Source organism: Passer domesticus, chromosome 5 (assembly GCF_036417665.1).
Source record: "Passer domesticus isolate bPasDom1 chromosome 5, bPasDom1.hap1, whole genome shotgun sequence".
In the NCBI taxonomy this organism is placed as follows: domain Eukaryota; kingdom Metazoa; phylum Chordata; class Aves; order Passeriformes; family Passeridae; genus Passer; species Passer domesticus.
Genome location: NC_087478.1, coordinates 49483478 through 49506959, shown reverse-complemented (window position 1 = coordinate 49506959; position 23482 = coordinate 49483478). Strand labels below are relative to the sequence as shown.

The 23482-nt window shown below is 41.4% G+C and overlaps 2 protein-coding genes across 4 annotated transcripts in view; both read left to right on the top strand.

The window, feature by feature from the left end:
- Positions 1-1654, top strand: part of NCF4 (neutrophil cytosolic factor 4) — a 57853-nt gene extending 56199 nt beyond the window's left edge. The window contains exon 19 of the mRNA XM_064420334.1: positions 645-1654. Within this exon, the coding sequence (XP_064276404.1) occupies positions 645-873 (229 nt within the window). The 3' untranslated portion in view covers positions 874-1654. The remainder of the gene's footprint in view (positions 1-644) is intronic.
- A 1224-nt stretch (positions 1655-2878) lies between these two features.
- CSF2RB (colony stimulating factor 2 receptor subunit beta) lies at positions 2879-22852 on the top strand. 3 transcript variants are annotated; one of them, XR_010362428.1, is made up of 15 exons: positions 2879-3326; positions 4109-4294; positions 6496-6625; positions 8604-8788; positions 9117-9265; positions 10147-10318; positions 10409-10541; positions 10633-10793; positions 11649-11794; positions 11891-12065; positions 13052-13142; positions 13411-13480; positions 14264-14367; positions 14640-16595; positions 16852-22852. XR_010362428.1 is itself a non-coding variant. In XM_064420333.1 (14 exons), exons 2-14 carry the CDS (start codon positions 4225-4227, stop codon positions 15841-15843), a joined length of 2790 nt encoding a protein of 929 aa, XP_064276403.1. In that variant the 5' UTR covers positions 2879-3326; positions 4144-4224; the 3' UTR covers positions 15844-22852. The 3 variants fall into 3 exon arrangements, 2 of the variants coding, with proteins under 2 accessions (XP_064276403.1, XP_064276402.1); XM_064420333.1 differs by having other exon boundaries at positions 4144-4294; positions 14640-22852; XM_064420332.1 differs by having other exon boundaries at positions 4007-4294; positions 14640-22852.
- The last annotated feature ends 630 nt before the right edge of the window (positions 22853-23482 follow it).

Below are 23482 nucleotides of genomic sequence, written 5' to 3'. Positions count from 1 at the left end.
TTTGAGTTGGCCCAGGGCCATCTGTGCAGACACTAGTCCTTCTTGGGATTGTCAATGAGTAAGGAATGACACACTTCTGACTCAATTGTGATGGGTAGAAATTTCCATTTCTTGTACTCTTGATAAGAGCCATACCTCCATAAGAGCATCTTTTGCCTAGTACATTTCTTCAGGATGTAGGACATGGCCTTCTAACACTTGTTAAACTAGTGTTAAACTAGATTAATCTGGTATTGAACACCAACCATTTAGAACATTAAATATTAGTAAATATTGGTTATAGAACACCTGTTCTAATATTCTTAAACTCCTCAGAAAGAGCAAAAATAAGTAGGCAAAATTTGGTGGTAACCATGGTCAGCTGTTTTTCATGGTAATTCTATTAAACACACAGAATAATTGTGCCATTTATGTGGTGTTACTGAAAATGGTTCTTGGTTCTGATAGATTTCTTAGCTTAAACACAACACAGCATGCATGTGGCTATATGATTTCTAGTACTAATTGTATCAAGAAAGCCAAGACACCCAAGGCTTTGTGTGGCTTTTATCAAAATTAATTAGATTGTCAGTATATTGTTCATCATCTAGCACCTCCCAGGCATTCCTTGATTTCTGGGGATCAATCTATTTCTTTTCTGCCAGGCAGGAGTTTAACCAAGAAGACATTGTTTTGAATTACCGGGACGCTGATGGTGATCTGATCCGCTTGCTCTCCGATCAGGATGTTGAACTCATGGTGTCTCACAGCAGAAAAAATCCCTCTGAGAAGCACTTTTTCCCTTGGAAGTTGCACATCACTCACAAAGATGACTTGGGTGTCTACAACACTAGTCCAGGAACAGGTGCTCCTCAAACAGTAGGAGCAATGTAAGTGCTATATAGGTATCCCTCTCTGCAGGCAGTTTCCTTCAACATGTCTTTGAAGTGTCCTTGAAATGAGTAATTTTTAGTGATATATTACCTTTCAGTGTAAAATCTGTACTTAGTTAACTTCTTCAGCTTTTTAGCACACATCTGCAATACAGACATGCACAAAGAGACCAGAGAAGGTGAGGAATAGAGAAATAAAATAATGAGCCATGTTTACAAAGCAAGTCAGTGTCAGCCTGCAACAGAGGTCTCCTGAGCCCCTAGACCTGCTCTAGTTTCTGTTCTCACTCCCGAGGCTAGTTATTTGTCCAGAATGTCTTCATAAGCTTTTGTTTTTTCTCTAGACTCTCATAAATTTCTCTTCATTTGCTGATTTGAAGGTTTGTGGGCCATTGTGTAATTATTTCTCTCATGTTGGAGTCTGACTGGGTGTTCAGAGTTTGTCCTAGGAGCATCAAGAAAACTTTTTTGGATTGCAGTGAAGAAATTGCAGCCCATCTTAGCTTTCTTCTTTTCCACTGACGAATATATTGAATTCTGTGAATCAAACCTAGTACACCTGTGGTGTTCCTTAAAGACCTTTATATAATTGTACAATCCACTTATTTTCATGTTCTGGGAAAATGTGTAGGATATCTACTCAAACAGCAGTTTCTTCTCTGTCTTCTGCTTTCTGACACTGCATTCAAAGTAGAACAAACAAGAAATTACTGTATCAGATTCTTAACAAATAAAGTTAAACATTAGTTCGTCAATGTTTATTTAAAAGTGGGTTTTTTTTTGTGGGGTGCTTCTTGACATTATTTTACTAAAATATTACAAAATGTGACTTCCTGCTTCAAAGGCATTGTAGCAATGTTATTTAGAAAGAAGATGAAGTAACAGCAATGATTGTGTCAGTGATATTACATCTTGTGATATGTAAGAAAATGCATTGTAAGTTTGAAACCTAATGGCAGGTATGGACTGCAAAGCTTCTGGTGTGCAGGATTCTTTGTTACTTGTTCCTGGAGTTCAACAGAGCAACTGGCACTCAGAGATTTTCACTGACAGCTGGATCCTGTGATGTAAGCAGCAACTCAGCATGTCTCTCTGAAAATGGAGGAACATTTTCAATGAGAAGGGAAAGGGAAGGAAAATGTCTACTAGGAAACAACTGTCGTCTTTTATAAGGGTGCTGGAAGAACATAAACACACTGGCCTTTGAAAATCAGGGCAGGATGATCCCCCTCTGCCTTTAAACTGCAATGCAAAATAAATTCTTCCCATCCAGCCAAGTTATACATTCCTCTAACTGTCTGCAGGTTTTATATGGACACCTTCTCACACACAGATATTCTCCATATTCTTTGTCATGCTTTGCATGTTTCCCTTATTCACATGATAGGGTATTTTTTGGGTTTTTTTTTTGCTTGTTTATTGATGCAGTTCTGATGAGAGAATAACTGTGCTACCTGTGGTTTTGGTCAGTAGCATGGGGATTTAAAGGAGGAGTAGCAGTGCACGACAGTCAGATTCTGCCAGTTATATTCTGTATCTGGGGACTGATATGAGTGCCCCTTAGTTTATCCCTGAGAACACAAACCTGAGCATGTCTCTCCCTTATGGCTGCCTAACTTTCCTAAGGTTTATTTTGAAGGCTACTGGGCTAAGTTTTATGGTTGGATTAAAAGACCAGGCTACCTTGGATGTCGCCAAGATCCACTACTTCAGATCAACTACTCTTACCAGTTTTCTTTTGTTTCCTTTATGTACTTGTAATTTATTATTAATGATATTATATGTATATTATAATAATATACATATTAATTATGTGTTTTTGACGTGGGTAAAACGTAGAAATATTACTAAAAATAATGAGTTACAGAAATGAAGGTAGTTCACTCTCCCCCAATACAGAGTACAAACAAAAGTCCAGAGGGATCCCTGCCAAGAAGATTGTCTGGTCTAGAGCAAAGCAAGAAACTCCATTGGAGTGAAAAACAGAAAATTCTTTCTTCATCTTTCTTACTTCTGCTGCAGCCAGTCCTGTATCTTTCTTAAAATACGTAAGTCTCATGATCTGGTAATTGCTAACACACAGATTGGCAATGACAAACTTCCTTTCCCTCCCTTCCCAGTTAACCTAACAGTCCCATCTAAGTGCGTGCTTTGGGGGCTAAAATAGGAAGTACAGACTTCCTATTTTGTGCTATTGCACAGACTTTCCTTGAAAGGGGGGTGTCAGCTTCTCTGAAAGTGGCATTTGAGGTTCACAAAAGATGTAGTAGTTATTTTGAAGACTTACTTGCTAAGAAAATTGTGTGGTTGGTTTATACTTCTGTCTCCAGTTCTAGACAAGTGTGGGTTCTCTGATATCTGCATCAGAGGATTCTGGTGCTGGGGGGTGGTGCTGGACAGGGAGAGTCACCCATCAGGTTGAATCATCTGCCTCACAGACACTCCTGGATTCAGGTAAGGGAATGGCTTCCTTTCTGGGGGAAGCATAATGGCAGAGTCTTCTCTCATACAAGGATTTGTTACTGAGGGATTCCTTAGCTGGAATGATTATTCAAGGGCTCAGCCAGCTGTTTCCCATCCAAGGAACTGGCTTTTGGGAATCTGAAAGTCAATAAGAATTTAAAAGAGGTTTTTCCATGCTCCCCTAAAGTAGAAAAAGTCTCAGAACTGTAGCATACTTAAGTAGGTGTGTGTATTATGATTTTGAGAGAGTGATGAGAGATAGCCAGGACTTCAATTCCAGTATTGAACAGTGTGCTCCATGGTCCTGGAACTGCTCAGTCTGCTTTCAGTTTCTACAATCAGCAAGGAAAAAAAATTTTTTTTTTGGTAGTTTGTCTGCAATTTGCAACTTGTTTGCGGGGCACTGGGAAAAGTTGAAGGAATATGGAATATGAATATGGAAATCCAACCACTATAGCTCCTAGGAACTGTGAGATCATATTTTTAAGGAAATTAACCACTGTTGTGGTTCAGTCGAAAGGCTTTAAGCATAAAGAGCAGAAGAATGAAATTAATTTTAAGGATGAGTTCTCATCACAAATTAGGATTTTCTTCTTGTTGCTACTCAGTTGACCGAATCCCTGCACTTCCTTGGAAGGGATTTATTTCATTCTTTGCTTGCATTGCAACAGCACACAACAAGAAGACATGAATTTTGTCCTATAAGAAATGCTTGGTATAAATTCTTCCTGAATGCCATTTCAACGTGATCTTAAAGAAGTTCCCTTATTCAGTTTTACTTCTCTTTATGTGAAACGGAAACAAACAGCTCTACAGTAAGCAGGGGAAGAGTGGGAAATGAAAACTCTGAAATTCTGAGTTAGGACCAATCCTGTGTGCCAAGGACAATATGGACATGAAAGAGATTTTCATCCTGCTGCTCCATCTGTATTTGGTCTTCCATGTTCAAGCTATTCAAGGTGAGATTCAAATTTATATTCTCTTTTATCCTTCCATTATTGCCTTTCTTTTTAAATCTGTCTCCTTCTTTCAGCTAATGTTCTTCCTCCTTTTCTGCTTGCTTTTCTGCTTTCTTCTCCTGTTCTCTAAGCTGTAAGAGAGCAGATATCCTCAGCAAAAGCAGCACGTAGCAGGTGCATGTGCAGCCAAATCAGTTGTATGTTGGTGGTATGGACAGTTGAAATACTGTATAAATGGATGAGATGAAAAAGCTGATTGGATAATGAGTGAATGGAAGGAGTGGATAGACCCTGATAATTAGTGAAAACATAGGAAAATGAAGGGCTGCCTAATTCAGATGGTAGTGCACAGGAGTAGAGACATGTGGCCAGACACAAGACAGTGTGGTGGGGGCTACCACGAGCAAAATCCAGATGACCTGATTTTCTTTTTGTGGAATAGCTGACAGATAAAGAGACCATCTGCCTTATCCATTGCTTGTGTTTCCTTTCGTACACAATGAGAACTTATTTCTCCTTTCCCCTTCCCTTCCCTTCCCTTCCCTTCCCTTCCCTTCCCTTCCCTTCCCTTCCCTTCCCTTCCCTTCCCTTCCCTTCCCTTCCCTTCCCTTCCCTTCCCTTCCCTTCCCTTCCCTTCCCTTCCCTTCCCTTCCCTTCCCTTCCCTTCCCTTCCCTTCCCTTCCCTTCCCTTCCCTTCCCTTCCCTTCCCTTCCCTTCCCTTCCCTTCCCTTCCCTTCCCTTCCCTTCCCTTCCCTTCCCTTCCCTTCCCTTCCCTTCCCTTCCCTTCCCTTCCCTTCCCTTCCCTTTTTCTTCCCTTTTCCTTCCCTTTTCCTTCTTCCTCCCACGCTCTGTTGCCCCCTGATTTGATTTAACAGAGCTGGGAATGGGAAGTACACCACAGCTGCCACAAGACTAGGCCTATAGCCATCCTAAAGACAGCAGGAAAAGAGTGATATCAGGAGTTGTGTCCCATGGACATCTTCCTTTTCCAATGCAGATGCCTCATGTCTGCAGTAGCTGGAGGAGTGGTGCTGCCTGGCCCAGCATCAATTACAGGATATCTTCCTTTGAGTTCTCTGAGGGAAAATGTGTTGCTGTGTAGGTCAGACTGTGTTCTTGGTATTCTGAGCCTTAGCCCCACATCCACACTTCCACATCCTTTTCTATGTGGGATGCTCCATTTTCTGGTTATGCAAGGAAGGCAGTAAAACTTACTTTGTACTGGTTTTCAGTAGAAGATCAAAGTAAGGTCCCTCTTATGCCTCCTAAGACAGCAACATTCTGTTCTGATGGGGTTTTGCTTGTAAAAAGCCCCTCAAACAAGCTGATTATAGCTCTCATCAAGAAATATTATTTGAGAGAGCACACTCATGTATGCACCTTTGTCACCTGAAGGTGCAATATCCCAACAGTGCAGTGGATATTACCTCCAGAGAAAATAAGCAAGGATAAGAAAGCAGCTTGCTTCATAGTGCATGTGCCAGAGGCAGTCTGTATTTTTCAGCTTCACAGTTGTGGACTTAAAAAAAATATCCTTGATGAGAGGTCTGGCAATCTCTGGATCATAAATCTAGTTCCAACAAATTAGTTTGGACATTCTTCTGAGTCATAGCAAAAACTATTCCCAGAGCATCTCTTTTAAACAGACCTTTCTAGCATTACAGACTTTACTGGGAAGTTAGTAGCAAGGAAGTTCACACAGCAACACATAAGTAGGAAATGATCACCATATGTTTGCTGACCATGGTATCTACTAATCCCTGGATATACTCAGTGTTTGAAAAGTGAAAGTTGAAAGCCTTTTCTAGAACTGTATGCCTTGCAGGCGCAAAGATTTCACTTAGCTGTTGTTAGTTGTAGCTTGGTTTGGACACTTTGCATTGTGGAGATGTGCAGAATGGTCACAGCACTGCACATATATTCATGGAGTCACACCCCATCCCTGGAGATGTTCAGGGCCAGATGGAATGGGGCTCTGAGCACAGTGGTGCAGTGGAAGGTGTCCTTGCCCATGGCAGGAGGGCTGGAACAACATCATCTTTAAGGAGCCTTCCAACCCAAACATTTCTATGAGTCTGTGATTGTCTGGTGTCAAGAAGAGAGTACTGTTATCAGTGCCTTACCCATTCTATACCTCCTGCTATCTCTCACAGTTTATATTTTTAATCACTGCATCTTTTTTGCCTGAATTCCTTTTCCAGAGAGTATCCCAATGAAAAGCTTGAGGTGCTACAATGACTACAGATCACAGGTGACTTGCACATGGATGGAGCTCTCAGAGGCTCATGACCTCGTTGGCATGATTCTTTACCAAAGGGACAATGGTGGAAAGTAAGTACCTGACATGTGCTGAGCTAGATAAAAGTCCAAAGGGAAATTTGCCATAACTGGGGACGTGCAGTCAAGTTTTTAGAAAGCACAACCACTTCTCTTTTTGAATTAAGCAAAAGTTATACCTGCTTCTGAGGCCTCATCTAGGAAGAGAGGAATGAATAGACTATGCCAGTGGAGTTATTTTTATCACCTTTACAATTATTTTCTATTATTTTGTTGTAGGATCATTAGATCTTAAATAAAATGGGGCATATAGGCTGCTAATAATCAGCATTAGGAGAGAAGGAGATGTCAGAACAAGTGTGAGCATTGTTTGTAAATCCTAAAGGGAGGAGACATTCCCCCTGTCATTTTGTTCATTTAGGAACATCATTGAGAGTGTGGTTTTGATAACTTTTGAGAAATATGTGTAGACTGTATATTTATGAGATAGAGAGGACTAGTAAGGTCTCTATCTGTGCCATCAGTTTTCCTCCCAGAGATACTAGTGTGTTTATGACATTATCTCTCTGTTACATTTGTTTCCTTTTCAAACAAATCACCAGACTGGATCATTGGTGAGGATAAGAAAGGACAGAAACGGAGGAATAGTTAAGGGAGAGAGGAAGGCAAAGATGGATAGTTGAGAAGAAAATTATTTAGAGTCTGGGGATACAGGAAGAAAAGGAAAAAGGAAGAACTCTTAATTTTATTGCAAACAAGAGGAAATTTAATAGACCTAATAGCAGATGAAAATAGTGAAATAACTTTGGAGCAGGACCTTGAAGCTGAATACTTCTGGGAAAAGATGATATAAAGTTCCTTGGACTTTTGGAGCATTCTCTGAAACATTGTTTCCTGATGGAGTGTGTGAATCATGAAATATAACTGAGGTGAAGAAATCAGACAAGCAGGTGTTAAAACACAGACAGTCACACAGCTGAAATCAAAATGGCCAACAATTAAACAAGATCAGCTCATAGAGGAAGAATAGTTGACTAAACCCCAAACTGTACCAGTAAGGTAATGCTGGTGAGTAGATAGAAAAAACTTCAGGGCTTCACACCCTTTGGGCTGACTCTTTTGCATAAGACTACACACATACTGCAGTGTCCAATCCATACTTCAGCAATGTCCCTGGTTTCCATGCTAATAATGAACTTTTAAAAATAGCAGCAGTGCTGAATAATGCTTGCTGACATATAGTTGGCTAGAAGACTCCTTTCTATCCTGGAAGAGAGTATTTGGCCTTAAATATTCACAACTTAATATTTCTCATTTGAGCTGGAACAAGATAATATACCGGGCATGAAGCCATAAGCACAAACAAAATTCCACAGGGTACATAAAGAAGCAACACATCTCTCCAGCAGCTAAGGCTACTGCAACCACACAAAGATTATCCTCTCCTGCCTAGTTAAAATTTTTTTCTAATTTTCATGATGCTTCTTGGCCTGGAGAAAGGCCATCTGAAAGGATGATTAACATTGTGGATGAAATATTTAATGAATACTTAAAGTCCCTTAGCAGAACACAACTACTAAGGATACAGAAGCACATTTTGCTTGAGAATCTTTTTCTAAGTGTTTTTCTGGTACTGCAAAATGAAAGTCTTAAAGCAACTTAGGATCATCAGAAATTTTACAGCCTTTAACTCTGAGTAAAAGGTGTATTTACATGACATTAATTTTCATCATACTATTTCTCATCTGAAAATATGAGATTACATAGAGCTAGGCTAAAAAGTAACAACAATTAACTGGTACTGTAACATTCTGCTGCATGACTTTGAAATGGAGAGGCAAAATTCTGGTGTAAAAAATGTTTCTTATATTAACTGATGCAAACCAGGACTAATAGGAACAATGAGAAGAGGATGTAAGTGCCTTCGTGAATTATAACAACAGTATGGGATGAAATTGGTTTTAGGTTTTAATTTTGTACTAACTACAGGTCTTTGGATCAGATCTTTATAGATCACTTTCTCTGTACACAGGGAGAACAAGGACATGTTTTGCAAACGCCAGACAGAAAATGACTTGCATGAAACTCCAGACGTGTATGTGCACTGGGTCTGCCACATGACTACAGACTACTTTGGAATAGGGGTAGAGGATGTTTACGGCTTCAGACCTGAAAAGGTTCTTCAAACAGAACTGGATGTTGATCTTTTCCAAAATGGTAAGCCTTAAATACCAAATTCTTGTTTCCCAATGAATTTTAAGGATTTTTGAGAATGTATTTGCTGTTCATCTGGAAGTGAATTCCACTTCCATTGTGAAAACTGCCAAAGAATTCCACATTGAGAGGGTTGGGTAGGGAGAGAAGGTGGCAAGTTTCTGACAGCAGGTGGGTGTAGTATCATCTCAGGAGCTAGTAAAGCGGGAGGTACTCGGTCTGTCAGGGATAATATACTCTGGAAATGGGGAAGCTTACCTAGATGTTTTCTTCCCCTCTGTGTATAATTTCCTCATTATCTCCTCTCATGCACTGTACCTTCACCTTCCAGTTCAGCCCCTCCCGCCTCAAAACCTCTCCGTCAGCTCAATGGTATCAGGAGACTTCTTGCTGACCTGGAAAGCAGCCGATGGAAACCAAGACCTGGGCAATGCCCTGGACTATGAAGTCACTTACAAGCAGGAGAGGGAGTCCTGGGAGGTGAGAGCAGAGGAGCTGAGCTGTCCTGCTTTGGGCTGCACCATTTTGGGCAGTTGAAAGTCTGTGCTAAAAGTCGTGCAAATGAATGGTCTTTCCATTCTTCAGTGACTGTGAAGAGATATAACAAGTGCTGTTTTGGGTCAGGTGGAAGGGGCTCTCTTTCTGTGAGCAAGTGACTTGTCCTGTGAAATATAATTTTTCCTGAACGGAATGCAAAGATCTCTTCTCCACTCAAAGAAACCTCCAACCAATGTACTTGGATTTGAGTTGGATTTGAATCCCTCTTAAACTGAATTAAATAATGTTCCAACAAGAGGCTGTGGGTTCGTGTGGGGAAAACAGCAAAATATGTTTGAAGCTGCTCCCCCATTGAGACAGGTGGTGGTTTTTTTGTGTTGGTTTTTTTTTTTCTTTTAAGTTTTTAGGAATCCATATCCTTTGCTCTATCATTTCCCTAGATCTGCATATGTTTATACTCTGTATCTGTCAGCCTGATCTTTAGATTCTAAGGGAATTATCTTGGTCAGATTCCCACATCATTCTGCACTGAGCAGTGCTATGAACATGTGTGGCTGGAGCAGAAGACAGTTTGGACTTTGCAAGCTGCAGGAGTTTGCTTCTTGTTGAGAGGGGAGATTGTGCCTGACGGTGGGGGTGCCTCGCCTGTCCTGAGTTGTGCTGCAGCACACACTGGAGCCCCTCTTGTGTGGCAGTGAGGAGACCCTGCATGGCAGCATGTGCATGGACCATCACTCTTGTGGGACTGTTGGAGATGCAGCCTGGCAGTCATCTGCTCCTCTCTCTCTTTCCCTGTCTTCCCTCCACCTCTCCACTCCCCAATGTCCCAATTTCCTCCGTCCCTTCCTCTCCCCCAACAACAGGAAGCTGCCTCGCTCTTGCTCTCCAACACCACCCACTGCAGTCTCAGCCATGAGGACCTTGTCCCAGGGAGCAGCTACGCTGCCCGTGTGCGAGCCAGACCGGGGCAGGCCAGCAGCTTCTCTGGGCAGTACAGCCCGTGGAGCACGGAGGTGTCCTGGAAGATCCCTGAAGGTAGCATGGGGTGGAGTGGGGCCATGAGGGGTTGGAAACTGAGAAGCCAGAACTTTCCTGTCGCTAACCTTGCACTTGTGCTCTCTGAAGGCGGCATTCAGCCCAGGAACCTTCGCTGCCTCTTCAATGGTGGAGATCGTCTGACGTGCAGCTGGGAAGTGAAGAAAGTGATCACCACCTCTGTCCTCTTTGGCTTGTTCTTCAGGGCCACACCAGCATCAGAGTATGTGCTCTGCCCATGGCAGTGCCTCTCCCGTGGGGCTTCTGCAGGTCCCATTCCCCTGATTTCCATTCATCCTCTTTCTTCCCCTCAGAGAAGAGGAGTGCGCTCCTGTGCATGAGAAGACTTTGCCCCACACCCCATATGTTGTCCAGAGCTGTGAGATCTCTGTTAACAATTCTATCACCCAGAGCCAGTATCATGTATCTGTCCGGGCCAAGACAGAGGACAAGTTGATTGAAGCCTACAAAAACAGTGAGTTCCTGTGTTGTTTCTTGCTTCTCCTTCTTGTTTCTTGGAGAGATGCCTGTCTGAGCAAGTGGGGCTGAGACAAGTGGTGTTGAGGAAAAGTGAGTGGGAAGTGGACGAAACAATCACTGATGAAGAAAGGGACTGTATCAGGTCAGAGCTCTGGGGTGTAGGTGTGGAGTTCCTCAGTGGCACTTGCTATTCTGAGGAAGGTGACGGTGATGGAAGCGGTTGTGCATAAATCCAGGTTGTGACTTGGAGCTCCTCAGTGAGCATTTGCCATCCTGCTGACTTTGTGATTCACATTCATGAGCGTCCCAGGTGAGAGGGGACTGTGTGAGAGGTGTTTGTAGTGAGTAGGAGTGTGTCACTATGTGATTTCTCAAGAAGTCAGTGAGCTCTTGTAGGTTTGTGCAATGGCTCCTGGAACATTGGATGAGGTAGGGATCCTTTGCCCAGTGAGGCCATCTCTGCCCACATGTATCTGAAGGTATTGGGTGACTTTTCAAACTCTAAAACTAGTGCAGCTCCTGCAGTGGGTGAAAATATCAGGATGTAGCTCCAAGAGAATTGAAAATTTCTGGAAATGTGATGGACAAGTACAGATATTTCAACTATCGCTTTGCTGCTTTTCTGTACACAGAGAGTGCTCTCAGTATTCATGGGTATGGATTTTCTGTTACTTAATACTGTTGTATTTGACTAGAAAATGAAGATGCAGAGTTAAATATTAAAAAGCTGGGCCATTTTACATTGCACAAAATAACCTTGTTTTCAGTCCCTGGAAATGATTCACAATGTGGAAAGAGAGAACTGGACCCGTAGGTTGGTAAGTGCTGTGAGACATTCAGTGTGTTTCAGTTCAGGTGCTGCCGCCTGCAAATGTGTCAGTAACAGCAACAGAGAACCAAGAGTATGAACTAAGCTGGAAAAAACACATTTTGAATTACAGCTTCATAACACAGAGATACCAAGTCAAGTACTGGGAAAACAACCGATATGAAAAGGTAACAAAGTGCAAGAGTCATGGATATTTCTTTGCTGGTCAAATGGAAAGACAATTCTTCTCACCTCTGTCATTTGTGCTCCTCCCCTCTCCCCAGACTCTCCAGGTGTTAAATATCAGCAACGATGAACCTCCCTTCATCTTCACCCTGCAGATGCTGGCAGCATCTACAGAATATAGGGGGAAAATGCGTGCAAGGGTGAATAGGCCTCTGGAATATGAGGGACCTTGGAGTGAATGGAGTGAGGAGTTCACCTGGAAGACTGAGAATGGTACTTTCCATGCAGCTACTTCTGTCAGGTTTTGGTGGACTGCTGGGATGGCTCTTTATTATAGCACATTCTCTCAGCTGGGGTTGGAGTGAGGTGCAGCCATGGCCTACTCACTTACCAAGGCAGCAGCCCTGCCTACATCCTTGCAGTGCATCAACAATGCTAGGGTAGGAAGTGAATGACCTTTTAAGCTTCTTTCTTTCTTGTCTTCATAAGGTGAGTACAACTAACCATAAAGTTTTCCATGTGGAGAATGACTCAAAGACATCCTGCTCAAAAGATTATCATTATTTTCTGATTCCAGTAGTCCATTCTGCTGCCAGTGACTAAAAAGCTTGATACTTTAAGAAGACAGAAGATAAGCCATCAGCTTTTTATATTTGCAGAGTGACTGTAAGGTTGTGTAAAACACACGGTGGAGTCTGCTGGAGATAAAATCTTTACATGTTTTTGCTGTTTATGGACTTGGATGCAGAATGCCTGCCATCACACAATCTTTTGCCCAAAGTAACATGATCTTGCATGATTTGACCTGAGGAAGGTTGTAGTGGTTATACTGTGGGCAAAATTTGATGCATGTATTCAGGAAGAAATTAGTGTGCTGTTGTGGCTGTTAGCAGGGGGAGCTCTTAGAAAATCTCGGAGACCCCATTTCCTCAGAACTGTGCAGAGTCAGGCAGACTTAAGATATCTGAAGCCATGCCTGCTGTTCACGGTGGAGTAAGGTTAGCTTAAAATGTTTAATTCTGATGTCAGTAGAAGCTAAGAAGCGAATCGGTAAAGGAAACAGTGAACTCCTTTGGTCAGTATGCTCTTCAGGTCACGTTTGGCCTGTCCCACTTTGGAGGATATTCCAGCAGTTTGAAGACCCTATGATCCTGTTTCTCCACATATCAAATTCCCTGAATAGTGGCCAGAGTGAACAACCTGTTGCAGGAAACAGTCACTGTGCAGGTGGATAGCTTTTTCTCTTTTCTCTGTTTCAGTTCTGTCACCTGTGATTCTCCCAGTGACGCTCCCAGCTCTCATCATCGCTTTGCTGATAGTTGCTTATTGCAGCTATAAGTATTTCCTCAGGTAGGCTTGCATTGCAACAGGGAGACTTAGCAGCCCATGTGGGTGGCATAAAGTCTGAGGCATTTCTTGTCCCGCAGGAGAGAGGTCTGTGTGGAGATGGGCCTTGGTGGGCAGTCCTGTGCATGGCTGTGCAGGGGAGAGAGTTGGGTGGGGCTGTGGCACTGCCTGGGTTGTGCCCTGCTGTGCTGAGCAGCACAGTGTATGTGGTGCAGCCTTTTCTGGTAGCAGCAAATTGAGAAGCAAATCTTGAAAACTGTTCTTGCTGCAGGAAGAAGAAAATGTGGGAGGAAAAAATTCCGAACCCCAGTAAGAGTCTCCTGATCCAGGGCTACCTGGGGGTAAGAGAGACCTGTACCTTGAAAAATTCATTATTTCTCTTTCTTTTTCAGGACTTCCAATAATCTTAAGAGCTCTTCTTGTTTTCTAGTCCACAATTAACAGATATCTTCATTTATATATAACTTGTTTTTAGGAGAAGTTGTGGTCCTACTCAACATAAAAATGCTCTTATGTTTAGCAGACCTCTTTGTGCTGTGCTTGTCAGCACAACTGTGATTTAAAATCAATGTAGAAAAATTTTCATTACTTTAAAATTTCCTGCTCCTTGCTTTTAAAAGAGGGTTCTTAAAACCTACCCAGCACTTGTGGACTCAACAACTCTCAAAAGCAGATTCCTAGGGGACACTGCCAAGTAGCTCCCTGGAAAGCTTGAAGTTTGCTCTCTTGAAGTCCAGAGTAGTGACTCTACAGTTCCTTTTTATTTTTTCCCATTTCTGAAATTTTTTAACTCAATCATTTCATGATCACTGTGGCCAAGGCAACCACCTACTACCAAATCCCTTAAGTCCTCTGTTCACAAACAACAAGTTTAGGAGGGCATCTTTCCTAGCTGGCTCACTGAGTACCTGTAGTTAGGTCAGTGGTAAGGCAATATGGGTTTAAAGAAACCATCTTCTGGAGAGGAGAACATACCTTTGAGTTGTATTAGTGAAGTTGTATCCCTGTTACCAGATGCTATAGGCTCTCTTATTTGTTTTCTTTGTCCATGGGGAATGTACAATTCCTAATTCTACTGCCAGTGAGATATTGCCCTTTAGTCATGTCTGCTTTTTCATTTTCAGAAAGGACATTTGGGAAGTTGGCCAACAAGCAACCAGCTGGACTTCAACAAATACAACTTTTCAGAGAAGATGGAGCAGGCTAGCTTCCTTCAAGTTGTGGATGGGTGAGTGAACAGCATGTGGTAGTGACACTGTGGATGGTCTTTAAGACCTCACTGCATCATGGCAGAATATAATCAAATGTTCTGTCACTAAAAATCCTATACAAGTTGCTTTTGAAGAGATTCAGTTTTTTACTACAGGGATAACTGCATCGGTAAGAAATGTTTTGCAAGCCTGTGTCTAGCTATGTGTGTTTTCAGCTAAGATTGGTTTATGTTTTCTGTTTAAAACAATAATATCTCTCACGAGTAACTTTTAACTTTCCTACATTCAGGCAGGCGAAAACTTTGGCAGAGTGCCTTGAAGTGCAGACTAAGAAGACAGATGCTTCCCCTGTTACACCTGACCTACAGAACTCCTACCATGCTTTAAATGAGTCAGAGCATCCCCCAGTTGCCTGCTCAAGTCAGAGAGCTGGTCATTCCTTTCCCATTTCAAGGAGAAACAGTGCTGATGCAAGTATTGCTTCCCACAGAGCAATCCCTTGTTTTGCTTTCAATGGTCCCTACTTGTACAGCCCAGTGGTGTCCTCTCACCCTGATATACACCAGACCCTGGAAATGGACCCTGTGGGACTCAGTAAGAAATCAGTTTCCCTTCAGTATGTGACTCTCCCAAGGGAAGACTCTCCCCAGGCTCCACAGAGGCCAGAGCAGCCAGAAGCAGCTCCTCCAAGGGACATGCTCCCAAATCAGAAGGAAATGATGCACCACCTCAGTGACAAGGAAGAAGTCTCACAGGCCTCACCAGCCTCTGGGGAAGGCACCAACAAGGGAACAGAGGAGCAGAACTCTTCAAAGGCTCTCAGCTCTACCACATCTCCTCAACCGTGCCCCTTGGAGTACATCACCACAGACAGCCTGGTACTGCCATCAGCCAGCACCTCCACCCATCCTCCACGTGGCACAGCTGAGGAATCACCTTGTGGCTCACAGGAGCCCCAGCCTCCCAGTGACCACTCTTGCCATGACTCTTCTCTGGGGAAAAGCAGTGTCATGATCCCAGTTTCAGGCCAAGCACCAGCCTCACCTCCTGAATCGCACCTGGATACCTTTGGTGACTATCTTACTGTGCCTGAAGGTCTCCATGAACATTCAAAGCCCACAAAGATTTCTTTGCCTGTCTTACAGAAGGAAAATGGTATTCCTAGAAAGCAGCCTTTGTCAGAAGGTAACTTGGTGGTGTTAAACCCTGACAGCACTGAGCCAGTTTTCCTTTGCCAGGTCGGTGACTATTGCTTCCACAGCCTAAAATCCAGTGTGAAGATGGATAATAGTCAGGAAGACCACCAAGTCATGAAACTTTCTGAAAGCGAGACAACACTTGGGCAGCCTGTGTGTGATGATGAATCCATCATAGGGAAGGAAAAGGATGTATGGAAGAGGGAAAAAATTAAGGCCATTCAGCTCTTCAAAAACCTGAAATCAGATGATTACTTTTCCTGGCAGCAATCTTTAAGGATCAAAGAAATCTGTTAAATGGATAAATATTCATGAACACCAAAGAGACAGGTAACTGAAAGAGATTGCAACTGTCTGGTGAAAATGAACCCTCAAACCTAGGAGCAAGTAAACATCAGTTCCCTTTTCAAGCTTCAGTCCAATGTGTTTAAAAACTTGAATTAGCTCAATGTCATTCTCAGTGGTCTTCATAGATCTGGCATGAAGAACTACACAAATATTGCTTTTTAGTGTTTTTCAAACTTTTTGGTTTATCCAGTTTATCCTCCTCATGATCCTGTAATACTTCACAATCATCTTGCAATTATATCAGATTGCTTGGCAAATCTTGTGCCAGGAAATGCAGACTTAACAGCTTGAAAGGCTATCAGAAGAAGACAAGTTTGAAAACCTTGGAAAGAAAAGTTCTATCCTTAAAAGCAATTTTGTTTAATTTCTGTGCACTCATAAAATAGCTCTAAAAGTCACCAAGGAAATTTTGTGTCCTTGCCTTTCCGCTATGGGAATAGGTATTGCCTAAGGTGAAAAAACCAGACACTTATAGAAGTGTAAAGAAAAAATGAGAAAAAGATTGTTGAAATCCAAGAAAACTTTCTTAATGTTAATGTCCAGTCTATCACAGTGGATTCAAAGAATAACAAGGAAACATTACTGGGATACATAAAGCAAGTTGCAGAGAACCATTTGGAAGAAGAAATATTACTGAAAGAAAACCCAAGGGCTCCTAAGGTTCAGTGAGAGGGAGTGGGGCAGATAACAGAAAATGGCAGGTAAGAGATGCTGGGAAGGTGCACAAGCCTGTAACTGCTATGATTCTTCTATTTCTAAGTGTTTAATTACTATATGATTTTATTCATATTTTTATTTGCATTTATTGACTGTTTATGCATTATATACTTAATCCTAAAGTGTAATATGATTTTATTTACATTTTTCATTTACATTCATTGACTGTTTATGCATTATATACTTCATCCTAAAGTGTAATTGATTTTTAGTTTGTTTTTTTTTTTCTTAAATAATGAGAGTTGAGAAAGAGGAGACCATTTTCCCAGCTTTGCTGTATAGAAAGTGGTGCAAGGTAAGAGCATTTGTTCAGAACTGCTACTCTGCAATCAGTGAAAAGGCTTTGGTTTCAGACCTGAACGTAGACTTGACTTCCAAAAAAAAGGTTTTGTTTTTCAAATATAAAATCTGTATTAATAAACATATTATTTCTTCCTATAAGCATTTTGTTTCATATGTTAAAAATATTGTGTTTACAATAAAATTACTATTAGCTCATTTGCTCAGGTCTCAAAAAATTCTATAGGTTCAGCTATGTGGTATGTGAGGTAGGATATTTTTCTCCTGACTTTGCTGTATTACTTGATTGAAAAAAGAAGTTCTGTGTTTGTGCCACTTGATTCCTCCTGCTGGGTTAATGGGACTGTGCTGATTCAGAAATTACAGTGAAATTATTTGGGTTTTTGGGAATTTAATCCTTGTAAATGCTATTTTAAATCTGAAAGGTGTGCAAATTGAACTTGGTGCTCTTCACAGCAGAAGGCAGGCAGTTGCAGCCTCTGATAGAGAATAATGATGAACACTTTGAGAGATTTGCAATTTAGACCTTTTGTAATCAATGGATTTTTTTTGTTAATCTCCTCTTTGGCCTTTTATAAGTGGCACAATTAATTTCTTCCAGGCTGTATAATTGTGCTCTATCGAAGCATATCCTAAAAGGAGATGTTCAAATTCATATGCAAATGTTGTGTCTGAATTCATATCTTAGATATGCATCACTTTGCTGGGCCTTGAATTTCTGGGCTTTAATAATCAAGAAGAATAATGAGTGGGAGAAGTTTTATTCGACTCAGTGGCTTTTGGATAAAGCCCATTTGCATTGTGATCAGTACTCTAAGATGTGATCAGTACTCTGACAGCTCTCTGTTCCTTCTGTTCCTCTGCACTTCGCTGGGCATTTGAAGAAGCTGATTTTGGAGACAGGATTTACAGATAAAAGCACATTTGTTATGATCCCACAGAGATGATATTATCCTCTGAAGGAGCCTGGAATTTGCAGAATAACATGCCATTGTCAGGATAGGGGAGCTGCGCAGTGGTTTGCTTTCCAGCTATAACAATTCATTTAGAGCAGAATGGGTTTCTGCTCTAGAGACTCTTTCTTCAATATCCACCAGTATCATTAAATAAAATATGTAATGAACATTGGAAACAGAGCTCATAATTCATGGCTCTTCTCTGCCAGAGGAATCCACTTCTTACTGGAATCAAAACTTCTATAAACTTCATGTGTTGCTGATCCTATGAATTTTCTATTCCCTTCTGCATGAGGTCCAGATGCAGTGAGGGTGGTAAAAAGCATTTTACAATCCTGTAGCCTGGTGATTCAAGATTTAGAAGCAGTCGTGAGTCCCAGGTCTTCAACTTCCTGATCATTAGCTTGAGCCACCAAGTTACTGTGCAAGGGCAAGTTGGTGCTCCCTTCCCCAGTGCTAGGTACTGATAAACAGAAGAGGAATCATCAAAATGAGGACTCAGGAGTCAATTATGACATGCTCCTCTCTGTAGGGCTTCTCATTAAGTAGTTCAGCCCCTCAGCCTGTATATCTGCATGATGAGTCACCAATGTTTCCTACATAGTCAAAAAACGAGTTATGAGATGATTGCAACCCTTTCCTTACTGCATACTCAAACTTAAAAGATTGTGCCCATGTTTTAACAGCAGGCATTTTTCCTTGCTCTGAAGTAATCACTTTATTATTCCCTTATCATAATCTTCATCAACCAGAAACATATTACTTGAATTTACATGAGACTAGGGTAGGAAGTTTATTGTGACCTCAGTAGTTCTAATTAAGGTCAATGCTGAACTGGTCTGTTGCTGTATTTCTGTAGGCTTGGGGGTTTTCCCTTATGTAAGGAAGGAAAATGGGACAGAATGGTTTGCTAGAAAAAGAAACCTGTGATGGAAAGCCCTCCAAGACCTCAAGGAACAATAGCTGGAGATTTCAGAGAATCCTGTACCTCTGCTGGGTAATGGAAAACAAAACAACCCATCCTGCAGTCCCTGCCTAGTTTCTTGTTTACAAGCACGTTGTACACACAACCTTATTCCCACAGAACTCCACTCGGTCTCTTCTCCTCACTCCCTACATTCTCCCTTTGTTCTCACTATGGAGATGGAATTTCCACGTAAAGAAACTCCACATGTCATATTCTGTACATGGGGAATAAGTAACACAATGACTTCATGACTCTTTTTGCCCTTTAGAAGTCCTTTCAAGTGTATGCCAGTATTCCATATGTTCCAACCATGACCCTAACAACCCCTCATCCATGAGGTTCAGTGGGTGAACCCAAGCTCCTCTACAAATTTGTACAACATGAACCAGATTTAGGTCAAAACCTTTGTAGGTTGGTTGTGTGCTTTCCAGCTTGTTGGTAGGGAACCATTTGGTCCTCATTCTTGAAGGATGATTTGTTTGTCTAGAGAAGTAGTTGTAAAGCTATCTGAAACAACTGGACAGCTTTTCCTGTCCTCTTTTACAAAATTTTCCAGCTCCTTACTTGCAGTGTGCACATACATTGCAAAGGTTTGGGATGAGTACTTTTTAATCTCCTAAGCTGTTTGTCCTTCTGTGGAACTCAAAGTTACATAGATTGTTGATACACATCTTTGAGTTTATTTAGTGCACTGCAGATTCAACCCTTGATTTCCTTGACTTCTCTCTTTGTTTTCCTTTAGTCCCAGATGCAGGTATTTTAATCAGAATAATTTTGGCAAGTTTCTGTCCTGTTCAATGCACCTCTTCTCATCTCAGAATATTTGGCATAACCATAACCCTAGGTGCAGCAGTAAAAGCAGCTTTGGGCTGAGGCTGGTGCCAAGCAGAATGGTGTGGAGGGAGTTGTTGTGGCAGTCCTGTGTTCCCCTTGGCATGGCTTTTGTAACTGCAGTGTTCCCAAATCAGGGAAGAAAGGGGAACAAACTCTCTGGAAGAGAGATATGATCCAGTAAAACATGATTGAAAAAATCCCAGAGAATTTTGAAATTGAGTGACTGCAGCCAAGTATATTGAGATAAAAAGAGTTGCAGTGAAAAGGACTGAAATTTGATCAGAAGTATTCTCATTGAAATCCTCAAATCAAGGAGGAAAGCTAAACAGAGACAGGAGAAGAAATTTACAAAATTCAAAGCTTAAGAGAAAAAGAGACAATTCTGAATCAAAGTGAAAGCTATAAAAGTGAATGGAATGACAGTAAGTACAGGAATATGGACGGAAGCTTGCCCAGTTGATCCTCTTTGGAATCGCAAGAATTCATTCCTGTAGTGACAGGACAGTGGGCAGCAGTTTTAAACTGAAATAGGGTAGATTTGGATTGGACATAAGGAAGAAATTTTTACAATGAGACAAGACAAAGAAAATGGCAGCTCAGCAAAATTGTGGATGCTTATTCATTAGAAGGCTCAAGGTTGGATGGGGCTTACAGCAACCTGGTCTAATAGAAGATGTCCTTGCCCATGGCAGGTGGTTTGGATCCTTCCAACCCAAACCATTCTGTGACTCTCTGGTTCTATGATTCTAATCTCATATCCCATTTATACCTAATAGCTTAGTGTTTTCTCCATCGTTGTTAGGTTGGAGCACCCCAGAAGAAATGTTGCCTTTCTCAGTCATTCAGATCTCTCAGGTAAGAGATCTCTCACCACTTGGTCTGCCAGATAATTAATAACCATATTGAAAATTATATTTTCCTGGGAGAAATCACTTAAATAGTTTCTCCAATGTGAAAACTAACGATTATTTTTTCTCATTAATTTTCTGTCTTTAAAGGACTTCAATCTACATGACAACCTTCCTTTTATCTCCTAGTTTCTTGGAAATGCGTTTTTGAGGGACTTCAAGCTCTTTAGACATCTAGGTATGAGGCATTAATTGGATAACTCTGTGCATGTTTGCTTCTGGAGTTCTTCCAAGAACTCTACCAATTTTATGAGACATAAAAAAGTCTCTCTTATACAGAAATGCTAACACTTCCCCAGAACATTTTTTCTCTACAATTTCTATTTTTCCTTATAGTTTGTATCACCCTGTACAAAAACCAGCCTGGCTGGTCAGTAGTTCCCTGGATAGTTCTCTGAGTACTCCTCAAAAGCCTTCATTTGGTATTTCTTTTTCTCTGATGCTGAGGCCTGTTAATGCCTTTGATTATTTACCTCAATTCCTTGTTCAGCAATTGAATATTTAAATTCCTTTGCAGATTTATATGATAAGAAAGCAATTGAGTGATAGTATAGGTTATGCAAGGCTTGTAAAGAAAGTAAATATGTTTTATTAAACAGTAAAATTTAGTTGGAAAAGATCATTCTAAGTTTTCATTTTTCTCTACGTCTTGCTTCATTTACGTTTTTCAGAACATTAAGGCTACAATAACTCTACCTTTACAGCGTGGTTAGACTTACAAAAGGCCTAAGTTTTAAAATTTATATATGATACTTTAAACAGCTCCTTTGTCCACTGAAAAAATTTCATCCTTTAACAGCCTCTTAGCCTTATTTTTGCCAGTTTTTCCTTAAAACATTATTGTACTTGTGCCTTTCATTGTTTCAGCTTGTACTAGGTCTTGTATATTTTTCAGGACTAAATCTGTTTTTTTTCTTGTGAGTGCTTTCACAAATAGCTTCAAGAAGCAATCATTTACTGTGGCTAAAAAATAGACTCTGTGGCTAGATTCATACTAGCAAATAAAGTAAAATAAAACAAAGCATTTGTCTTGATTTGGTTGCATAGTTTTATATGCTCTGCTTATCCAGGCTATTGTTTTTCTCTGTATTTTTCTTACCTTCTATCCTATCCCTTTTTCTAAGTCACAGGCTTTCTGTGATTTCAGACCACACAAATAGATCAATCCGAGCAATTTATTTTCCACATCTGGCATCATTTCCTTGGTTTTCATTTTAAAATTGCCTCATACTGTCTTTAATCTTAAATGTCAGCAGAACTGATTCTGTTTTGATTAGGTGGAATCCATCGTATATAAACTTAATCTGCTTCAAAATGTTACCAGATACTAATAAATATAATCCCCTTTTCCCCACAGAGTTTAATCAATCATGCAGTGAGACTCTTATCTGACAGAGTGTATAAAAGCAGCATCACTGAAGAATGCTACTATGTAGGACTGCTTTTTTCAGCCTTCTGGCTTAAACTTTGCTTTCAGAACCTCTCACCTGCTGTTTCTTTGTTGTTGGGCCACAACCATGGGGTTTTTCTTGGCACATACTGAGAGAATGTCTAGATACCTTGTGCTCTGTCATCTTTTCAACTGCATATTTCAATGTGTCTTTTCTAGTAAAACGTTTGTCCATTTTTGTATTTACTTGGTCATGAGAAATGAAGGAGATGTTTGCCTTTTTTCTGCTCCTGAAGGGATCCCATCCTACTCAAGACGACAGCTTTCAGCCTTTGCTGCACGTGGTACCTGTGGAATAACTCCTGGTGCAGTTGGTAGTGTCCATGTAACTCCAGATCTCCTTTTGGGAGGTGACCTCCTCCAGGGGCTGGGGACCAGATCCAGCAGGGTACTTGGCTGCTGTGGTATCGGTTTGTGACATCACAAGCCTGACAAAGCTTCCACTGTGTCCAAGAGAGGCTGTGGATGGCCTGTACAGATATGGAAATACTCACACGGTGTTTAAACAATGATTTGGCTTCATTCTCTTGTCCTGTTTTGGAGCTACAAGGCTTGACTTGTCTACCTATTCGGTCAGGTTATGTCCCACTTTGGGATGGAAGTTTTAAACTGCTTTACAGATGGCCTTTTGGTGTCTTGTCAGCTCATGATTCTGTGTTTCCTGAAAGGATTTATTGAAGTATTTCTGCTCGAAGAGCCCATCCCAGTAGCCCTGAAGAGATTACCTATGAATTTACGGCGATCTGCCCACTGCTTTTAATATACACCCATGAAAGTTGCTTTCACTAAGGCTCAGCAAATAGGGAAAGAGAAATTCTGGGATTTAGACTGATCTCTCCTGCTTGCTCTTTATGTCAGAAGAGTTCTCTTGAACCTCTACCCTAAGCTGCTGCTAAAGGCTCTAAGTGGATTTCACTTTAAATAGGGAATTAACATGCCAGTTAACTCCCTTTGTGTGACCTTTAAGAAGAAAGGCACCACTTCACAGCCTGGCTCTGCAGGGGGAGTTTCCTTTCAGCCTTCCCAAGCCAGAGCCTTCAGGCCTTTCAGCACAGGTTTGTCCTGACACGGTGAGGCTGCTGCTTCAGTGCGAGCTATCAGGTAAGTGGTGCCGCCAGTCTCTGCCAGGAGACCAGCGTGGTGAATTTGCTGTCACTGATCCCGTCACATCCAGGCAAACACAAGGTGCCACAGCTTTGCTGAACAGAGATGCCTCAGTTCCACCCCAGGGAACTTTTAATCTCATGTTCACCAAGCATTGCTCTGCTGCAGAAACACTCCATCTGATAGGCAGATCCTTGGTGTCTCGGGATGCCGGGACCTAATTGGAGTAAATTAAGTGAGAGGAGTAACAAAGTATTGCTTGGAATCACACACAGTGTGACTGTGTTTAACAAGCATGAAAAAAAAGAAAGCAATTATTTATGCATGACTGAAGTTTCAAGAGACATGGATA